Source organism: Lycium barbarum, chromosome 4 (assembly GCF_019175385.1).
Source record: "Lycium barbarum isolate Lr01 chromosome 4, ASM1917538v2, whole genome shotgun sequence".
NCBI lineage: Eukaryota > Viridiplantae > Streptophyta > Magnoliopsida > Solanales > Solanaceae > Lycium > Lycium barbarum.
The window spans coordinates 145,542,637-145,552,723 of record NC_083340.1 but is presented as its reverse complement, the minus strand read 5'-3'; the positions used below and the strand labels follow the sequence as shown (position 1 = coordinate 145,552,723).

Sequence of the window (10,087 nt, the reverse complement as noted above, 5' to 3'; positions counted from 1 at the left end):
GTCCTACCAGCAGAACACTCACACCTTGCCAGGGATATGAGATTTAAGTAATAATAAGCATGTAAGGATCCAAACTGCATAATGAAGGTGTTGCCTCCTTGCTGACAACCCTTATCCTACGGTGGCAACATAGTTTCAGGCTATCTGAGCCTTCTCGGTTAACTAAGCAATTCCCAAAAACATGAACATGATATAGTTGGCTAAGAAGCCCATGATTTTCGTGAAATAACTTGTAATAACTTGTAATCATGATTTCACGAAATAACTTGTAACATGGTTCCATGAAATAGCTTGTAAACATGGTTTCATGAAATAACTTGTAAACATGGTTTCATGAAATAACTTGTAAACATGGTTTCATGAAATAAGTTGTCAAAGTCTTGCAAACATGTTCTTGATTCATGAGTAATAACAATAGTTCATAATTATGTATATAATTGACTTGAAAACATGCTTGTAACTTGCTATATAAAATCATAAAGTTTCATATAAACATAATGAGAACACATGAGGAAGAATTCATGATTCATGGATTAAGCTAGGATTCCTATTACCGTAATGGAAGATTAGGAATACAACAATGAATATAGATACAAAATTCATGTACATAAATACATAAATACGGGCTACCAATATGTTGGGTTTAATGCCCTAGGATTTGAACTTCATGAATATCAAGAAACGGAGCATGGGGAAGAACGTAGAGATTCCCACATGTGGATGAAACTTCTACATACCTTAATTGCTCAAAAACTTGAATTAAAGACTTGAATTTTGGAGAAGATTTCCTAAATCTTGAATCTTGAGATGGGTTTTCTTGAAAAAAACCCTAGATTAGGAAGAATGATTTCTTATTTAGATTACAAGGATATATGTTAGAATTGACTTGGAATAATTAGAGTAGGCTTACCTTGATGTTCTTGATGATGGAGGAGAGTAGGAGGTCGTTCTAGGGTTTGAAGGAATGAAAAATAATGAGTTGAACTTATATGGACGAATATATAGTGTTCTGGAAAATTGCACTTTACGTCCAGCACAGTACTGGCCGTATTTCAGTTTACAGGTCGTAAACTGAAATACGGTCCGTATTTTGCATTTACGGACTGCACTGCATCTCTTCAGTAAAATGGTCATAACTCTTTGCACAGATGTCCGTTTGACCCCCATAATATACCGTTGGAAAGGTATTTCAAAGATCTACAACTTTCCTCAAAGAAGTTTTCCCAATTTCCAAATACGTTTTGAAATACGGGCCGTAAATCAAAATACGGTCCGTATTTAACCATTTGACATCAAAATGCCAAATTCCAGAATGTTCAGAAATTCTTGGTTTCAGTTTACGATCACTGTTCATGGGCGTAAACTGAAATATGGTCACTGTTCATGGGCTTAAACTGCCATCTTACAACTGAACAGAGAAATTATAACTCTCACATTCTTTATCTGATTTTCTAAGTCTAGGATCATGATCAAAGTTTAAGTTAGAGGTACGGGGTGTTACAGTTACGGTCCATAACGATGAACCATCCTTTGATCCAAGTTACGAGACAATGATTTTTCAAGCCATACCTGTTACGGTATGAACGACGATCCGTAACACACGTTACCGTCCGTCCCTTGTAGCGTAACGCGGTGATTTCTGAACTGAAACATATTTTTGACTCCAGCACTCTCCTTCTTGGGTTTCTAACCTCCCGAGTCATGAATATGGTTTAGTACGGATTTTACGAGGTGTTACAACTCGAGAAAGTACTCGTTGTGTTTGGAAAGTACTCGTTGTGTTTGGACATAAAATTCTCTTAGAAAATAATTGGAATTTATTGAGGACAGGTCATTATTACATTTGAAATATTCTTCAAATAAAATTTTAACATCAAATTTTATATTTTCAATTTAAGGTGAGATAACGATACCAAATTATAAAATAAACATTAATCTACAAAGAATATTTTACATTTAAAAAGAAATATTCAGTTGAAACAACTCAAATTGAAATTGCAAACAGTCCCATAACGACAGCGAGACAATTGAAATTGAATAATCATAATATTACCAACTCTAGTTGTGGCATAGGCTTATTTATTAGGCGAACTTTGTTTAGTTGCCGTAATTTTCTGGTAATATTTTTTGGTTTATAGAAAGAAGAAAAAGGAAATTTATGAGCCAGAAAAAGAAGCAAATAATTACGAGAATGCCAGAGCACTCGTTACATTTGTGGCCATTGTTACTTCCACGAGAAAATAACTAAAATGGCCTTTAATGTATGAGTTTTGGTTTCAATCTCAACGTATAAATATGATGGTGATCAGGGGCGAACCCACATAGGGTCAAGAGGGATCAAATGAACCCACTTCGTCAAAAAAATCGGATATTTTGTATAGATTAGATTCCGTAAATTAGGATATATGTAGCATTTGAATCCCCTTGAGACTAAAGTCTTCCCGTGGATGGATGGTCTAGTGGGGTCAAATTTGGGTGGTGGTCGGGAGTTCAAAACTTAGCTGCTGCAAACGCTTTTTATTCTTGCACAGTTTGGTGCTGTGCACCGTTACTTTATCCTCCTTCTTCCTTCTTTTTTTCTTTTCTTTTATGATGATGATCTTTTTTGTTTACATTTTTTCTCTTTACTCAAATTTCTTAGAATTATTTTACAGTCAATTACACTTTAAAATATCAAAAATTTCTACAAAGAAAAATCTTAGAGTATTATTTTATCTAAAATATGCACAAGCAATCATGGAAAACTTATCTTAAATTAGTCAACGCTAAATTGTTAGTTTACTTTCATAAGCTCTCTTCTTTATAGCTTGTATTAGTTTAATTTAAGTTATATATCTATATATATTTTATTCTTTTGTTTGTAAATAAACAACTTTTTGTTCTTTATCAATAAGAAAAAGATTTTAGATTTTGTCAAATTTCTCAGAGTTTAATAGATTTCTAATTTAGATAAAATAATTTTCTTTTGTTAAAGTTTAACAAATTGTAAAATTTGTTGAAACAACGTTGTTAAATTAAACATTTTTTAACAATTCTAGTTAAAGTAATAGGTCTTTGCTAAACGTTTTAAAATTCTTCCCCAACTATTTTAGAGAAAAAAGAAGGAAAGAGGAATGCCGATCTCGATTTTTCTAAAAAAGGAGTTTTGGAAAAAGTTCACTTGCCGGTGGCACCTTTATTGTTGATTAACATCATTTTACTGAACCCACTTGCATAAAATTCTAGGTCCGTCACTGATGGTGATAGTCTTTAATGTATTTTAAAATGTGATTAATTTGATTCTAGCCATATATGTAAAGCCAATTGCTATTTTTACTGTCAAAATCAACTAAAACCCTCTGAATTTTCCTCCACACTCAGCTTACTTAATTCAATTGAAAACATTTTATGCTTCCTTCCACAATTCATTGAATATGTTCACTACAAAATTGTTTTTTTCTTCGAATACTCTATATCCAAAGTCTGTTCATCACTCTATCAAGTTAAGGTTAGAAATTTCGATATGGGCATATATAATTATTAATAATAAAAAGAAACTAATCCCTAATTTTGGGGACATTATTAAACACGTTTAAATGTTGCCTTTATCTGTTATGTACTTTCTCCTTCCCATAATAAGTGTCACTTTAACAAAAACACGCATATTGAGAAATCAATAATGCATTGTGAAGTATACTAAACTACCTCTATATAATAAAATAAATTACTTTTTCATATTCATTAAAACATGCATGAGTAGTAATCCTTTTGACATTGAGAATCCACAATACCAAGTTACTATTTTGTCTTGAATACAGAAACTTATCAGTTTTTAACTAAGGGTAGAGTTGCAAAAAACTAGTCAATTTTTGTCTCGATTTCCTAAGACCACACTTACAAATTCTTTCAACTAAGGTGACACTTATTATTTACAAATGAAATATATTACAGTGGAGTATTATTTTTGAAAATTCTTATTAATGCTAAAGTTTTAAAACGATAAAGTTTTGATTTTTTATTTGTCAATCCTAGTTACTTTACTTTGATTAAGTTTTCGTAGTATTTCATTTGTTGAACATGTTAAATTTTGGGCGCACACATATACATATACAAAGTTACAACAATTTCTCAAAAACAGAGTTAAATTCTCAAACAAACATAGTCAATCGCTCCAAAACAGAGTCAATTTTTAACCCGACATAGTGAATTTCTCAAACACAGAGTCAATATCAAAACCAAGCAGTCTTCAAAATAGAAATTTATTAAAAAATCGAAACGTCTAAGTCATTTTTTTTTCTTCTCCTCTCCTGCCTTTTTGGCCGCCTTCCCTTTCCTCTTTTGGATATTCTGTCTCTGTTTTTGTATCATAAAAAAACAAAATATTAGTTCATAAACTGCAAAAACTCACTGCAAACTGAATTGGGGAGTAGGTAGGGTTTTCAGAAAGTAGCTTAGTGGGATGAGTTTACCACTTTGAACTGTTTAGAATTTAGATCTCTTTTCAGAAATTTATGTTATAAGCAGTGTTTTAAAAGGTGGGGACGTAAGGCAGGGCATTTTACATTTGCTCCGGCGAGGTGTAAGCCCCAAGGCAGGAGACGTAAGCCCCACGGTATATATTTTTAGTATTCGTAAAATATTATAATTACAATAAATATTTTTAAATAGGTAAAATTACATAAAAAATAAAATAAAATGTAAATAAATGATAATAGTAACATTAGTATTTATATTAGTGAGGATCAATTCAAATCAATAAGATATTAGCCATGTGTTTTAAATACATTACCTAGGATGTTATCATAAAAACTTTATTTAATAATTTGAAGATTTGAGTAGTTTAATTCAAAGTTTTAAAACGTAGATAGTGTTTTTTCTTTCTTTTGTTATATATATCATATATATTTTGTACTTCTTTTTACAATCTTCAATATTATTTAAGAGAAACTTAAACCATAGAATTCATCGGTAAAAAATTTTAGGACCTCAAAAGTTTGAGGGTCTAAAACAAAAGCTTTACTAGCCTCACCCTTGAGCCACCCCTGCTTACAACTTGTGATTATATATAACATAATTTTATAAGTATAAACAATACAATGAAATAAAAGTTATTATGGAATACAAATCAACTCTAACATCTTAAATTTCCAAACAATGAAAAAATCACAATTTCTTAAAATAATATTACCATCATACTATTCATTTTATATCAATAAATTTTATCAGTATTATAATCAAAACGTAATTCCTTCATAAGTAGAATGCAAATAACTTTCAAATAGCGAAATAATAAAATATGATAATTTTGATATATAGTACTAAAGATCAATGACAAGTGAAAATGTACAAATCGGTTATATATTTTTAAAAGAAATATTAAGTGATATTCACCCTCAAGATGTTCCCAAATAGTAAATATGCAATACTACGACTTGTTATTTAAGTTACACTTAATCCTCTTATTTCTATAGATGAAAAACTATTAGGTATCATTCATTTGTTAAAGAATTCTGAGGGTTAACAATTTTAATTAAAGAATTTAACATATAATTTGTATAAAAACTATTAGGCGAGCCCCAAACATTGGGTGTGTTTAGGGTGCACAATCGAGCGCTTAGGGCGTGAGCCTCACAGGAATTAAGCCCTCTACGTGAGTCTCGGGGCGTTTTGCCAGTGCCTCACCCCTAGGCGAGTCTTGCAACTGGCTTTTAAAACACTGGTTATAAGTAGGTCATTTTACAAAAATTATTAGTAGCATTAATAAGAATTTTCAAAAAATGTCTATGGCCTCTCTTCAGCTTGTCGAGTGCTCAATATAATCATTTTTTGCCCTTCAAATTGTCTTTCTTTGGGGGTGGTCTTTAATTTTTGTGCTTCGCTTAAAAAGGTGGCCGAAAATATCACGAGGGTCTGGGTTCGAACCCTCTCAATTAAAAAATAAAAAATAAAAAAATCGCAAGGCATAAGGCAGACTTTTAGTTATGCCTTAAGGAAAAGTCTGCCTTATGTGGCAAACTTTGTCTTAAGTCATAGCTAAATGCAGACTTTGCCTTATAAGATAGACTTTTAGTTGTGCTTTAAGATAACTTCTGTCGTATAAAGTAGACTTTAGTTATGTCTTAAAGCAAACTCTGTCGCATAAAATGATTATAAGAAGGCACCTTTATTTTGCTATTAATACTCTTTCTATCTCAATTTATGTGATACTTTTTCACTTTTTGAGAGTCAAACGTGTTATTCTTTGATTGTAATTTTTCACATGTCTTTTATGTATTTGAAATTATTAATTATGGTGACTTGTAGTACTTTTTAAGTAGTTTCCAAATATGAAAATTTTATTTCAGAAAAATTAAAGATTCTACGTTTAAACACACAGTTAAAATTAAAAAGTTTGAATCTCGAAAGCGAAAAAGTACCACTTCAATTCTTCAAATGACTTAAGACCAGTTGAACGCTTTTTGAAATATATTAAGGACCATTTTCATCATCTTTATAAGTCAAAGGACCAAATAGAATCAAATCTTATATATTAATGACCATTTTCATCATCTTTATAAGTCAAATGACCAAATAGAACCAAATTCCATATACCAAGGACCATTTTGATCATTTTCTCTTTACTTCTATTAACCTATCAACGGTCCTTTTCTTTTAAGAGCGAAATGCAAAGCTCTCAAGTCAAGTATATTCCCTTAACTTCAAATTCAATTCGAAAACCCAATAATTTTCCTTCAAGAAATTTACGATAATATCAAATTAAGCACTCATTACATTTGTATCTGGATTCAGTTAGTTTAATCGATTTTTAAAGAATCATTGACACTCCCGTTTTGTAATCGAGAAAATGATAAAATTAGTCATTTGTGTTTGAAGGTAGGTTCAAAATAGTCCTTTAAGTATGCACTTGATAGTTTTGGTTCTTTACATTTGCCAAAAGCTAACATTTTTAGTCCAGTTAAATATTTATTGAACTTTGTCCGTTAGATCAAACAAAGAGTATGAAAAAAAATTAGCAAGAATTTACTAGTTAAGAGCCTGTTTGGATTGGCTTATAAGCTGTTTTCAGTTTTTTTGAGTGTTTGACTGACCAGCTTAAAGTCATTTTATGCTTAAAATAAGTTCAAAAAAATAATTGAGCCTATTTGACTTATCTTATCTAAAACAGCTTATAAGTTGCCACAAAAAATAAGTTAGACTACCCTAACTTATTTTTTCAGCTTATAAGCTGCAAACAACTTATAAGCGTAAGTCCATCCAAACAGGCTCTAAATCTTATTTTTTCCGCTGTTTTCATCAAATCTAACGAACAGAATTCGGTAAATATTTGACTGATTGCATACTTAAAAGACTAGTTTTTGAACCTACCCTAAAAATATATGGAACCATTTTTGTCATTTCCTCTCCATTAAAACGGTCCTTTTCTTTTACATTCTTATTTCTTTGCCAAAATTACCTCAAAAATTGCTCTTCAAAATTTCTTAAGAGCAAAATGCAAACCACTCAAGTAAAGTATATTCCTTTAATTTCAAATTCAATTCGAAAGACCAATAATTTTCCTTCAACAAATCTTGCATTTTGCAAAAATGCCATAGTTTCTTCCAATTATAGCCATTTGCAGAAACAACCAATTATATCAGCATGGAAAAAGAAAAGGCAATCTGGGTCTATTAGATCAACAAAAATAATGCTACAATCAGCCTATTTTATTGCATCAAAGTTTAAGATTTTACCAGAGCCATTGGATTCAATTTTAAGGGAATTTGGAGGTGGAAATAGTGGAAATGGAGGTGGGTTTGGGTTCGGGTCGGGTCATGATTGGGGAGGTTTTGATGGGTTTAGAAGAAAAAGAAGAAAGAAGATAAATTGGGTATTTTTTGGGGTCATTTTTGCAATTCTTGGTGTTGGATTGTGGTTAATTTTGATGAAAAGATTGGATTTTGATGTGTTTTTGGGGGGTTTGGGATTAACCCTTTTTGGGTTTTCAGTTAATGTGTGGAAAAGAGGGGTTTTTGATTGGGCATTAGGGTTTTGTTGTTGTGCTGCGTTGGTAGGGTTATTTTTGAAAGAAGATTTGCAGAAATGGGCTAGATTTGCAAGAAGAGAAGATTTGAAGAAATGGGTTAGTTTTGCAAGAAGAAGAAAAAGAAGGCTGTTTTAGCACAAAACTTCGTCGTAAAAATGGAGTTTTATGATACGTTTTAGGTTGTGTTCTTTTTGTAGGAAATTGGTAGAATTATATTTCTTTGATCTTTCTTTTCTCTCGTATATAGATCTCATATGTACCAATTTTGGTTTTGGGTACATTTTCCTTTAATTTATTTTTTCTTTTCAATTACCTTAAATGCAAGGTTCGGTTTTGATTGTGATTTCCTTAATGTTCATACGAGGGGCGGAGCCACACTTCTTCAAGGGTGGTCATATGAACACTGAAAAAATTGTCAGATGCCTATATTTTTTTGTTCTTTCTTTTCTCTCATATATAGATCTCATATGTACCAATTTTGGTTTTGGGTACATTTTCCTTTAATTTAATTTTTCTTTTCAATTACCTAAAATGCAAGGTTCGGTTTTGATTGTGATTTCCTTAATGTTCATACAAGCAGATATAATAATCTATGCAAAAGAAGCTAAAAAATTTCTCTGATTTGTCTACTACATTTTCAGTTATGGCATAATCACTTATTCTTCAATGTGTATTACTCTATGATGTTGCATCTGTTTTGTATTTTGCTATTTTTTTTATCTATTTTCTTACAATCTTGCGTTGAATACCTTTTTTTGAGTGATCCGAAACATCCTATCCTCTCCAAATCCACTTATAGGACTACGCTGGGTATGTTATTATTATTGTTGTTGTTGTCTACTACATTTTCAGCTAATTAGTTGTACACAAATTTCTTCTCATGATAATATGAACACTTGTCTATGATTGCTTATATATCTTTTATATGTTACTGTTTCTGTGTGCAGTTTAACAACAAACTTAAAATGGATCATCTCTTTACATACACGTCGACTTTGAAGAAAAATGCGCCCATCATTTTACTGAGAAACTTAAATCCCTTGAATGACTTATGGATGATATAAGGATGGTATATAATGCAGAAGTTTTGACATACATGCAGAAATATGATGGATTAATGTGCTTATTCCAAGAAATTAACTTTCGTCATCAGAAGAAAATGAAGGATATTCTTTTTAAATTTTATCCTAAAAGTATTTTAGTATACTTGTATTTTGCAATAATAATAAATTTTAGTATATTAGAAGCCGTTATTATGTATATTTCGGAATCAGCCTCCCTACCTTCACAGGAAGGTCTAGATCCCACCTGGTAAGAATATACTGGGTATGTTGTTTTTGTTGCTATATATATGCACCTCAGGATAGGAGATTTTATTTACATACAAGGACATATCAAACATCGTAAATACATATACACCATCATTGATAGTGATAACACTTAAAGCCCGTTTGTCCATAGATACCAAAAGAATTTTGGAGTTAGAGTTGTGTTTGACCATAGTTTTTGAAATTGTATTTTTTGGTGAAATGTAGTTGTAAAAAAGTAAAAAAAGTAAATTTTTTTTAAAAACAAGTTTTTTGAGTTTTTGGTATTCCGGAATACAACTTCAAGTTGTATTCGGAATTCTCATGGCCAAACACTGATTCCGGAAAAAAGTGAAAAAAAATTCCGGAATAAAGTGAATAATTCTTATGGCCAAACGGGGGCTAAGTTTTCCAAGACTAGCTAGCCAAATTATTACGCATTGGTACTGACACTAATTTAGTATATGCTGTGTCCAGCATTTATTTCAGATAATTAATCAATTCTTATGAAACCAAATTGACCCAAGACACATCCAATCGAATATTAAGTAAACTATGCAAAATAATACATTGGATTTGGCAGTTTAAATGATCGTTTTGCCAGTGAAAATCCCAATATATCACTCCACTGATCTCCAGAGTTTCCCCAAATTTTGTATCCTTCCTCTTTTGGGATTTGAAAATAATAGCTGGTATGTCTACTTCAGATGGAGCCCTGTTTTTTTTTTTTTCCTTCAAGAGTTCCATCCTTATGATGGAGGAGTTAGGCATGACTCCA

General features: G+C 31.3%; 1 protein-coding gene across 1 annotated transcript; it reads left to right on the top strand.

Annotated features, from left to right (window-relative positions):
• Positions 1 to 7,367: 7,367 nt before the first annotated feature.
• On the top strand, positions 7,368 to 8,599 carry LOC132638792 (uncharacterized). The gene has a single exon (XM_060355561.1). It carries the CDS (start codon positions 7,469 to 7,471, stop codon positions 8,135 to 8,137), a length of 669 nt encoding a protein of 222 aa, XP_060211544.1. The 5' UTR covers positions 7,368 to 7,468; the 3' UTR covers positions 8,138 to 8,599.
• The last annotated feature ends 1,488 nt before the right edge of the window (positions 8,600 to 10,087 follow it).

What these genes read in the sequence shown, in the direction of transcription:
- LOC132638792 (XM_060355561.1), top strand. Translation starts at nt 7,469, where the DNA reads ATGCAAACCACTCAAGTAAAGTATATTCCTTTAATTTCAAATTCAATT.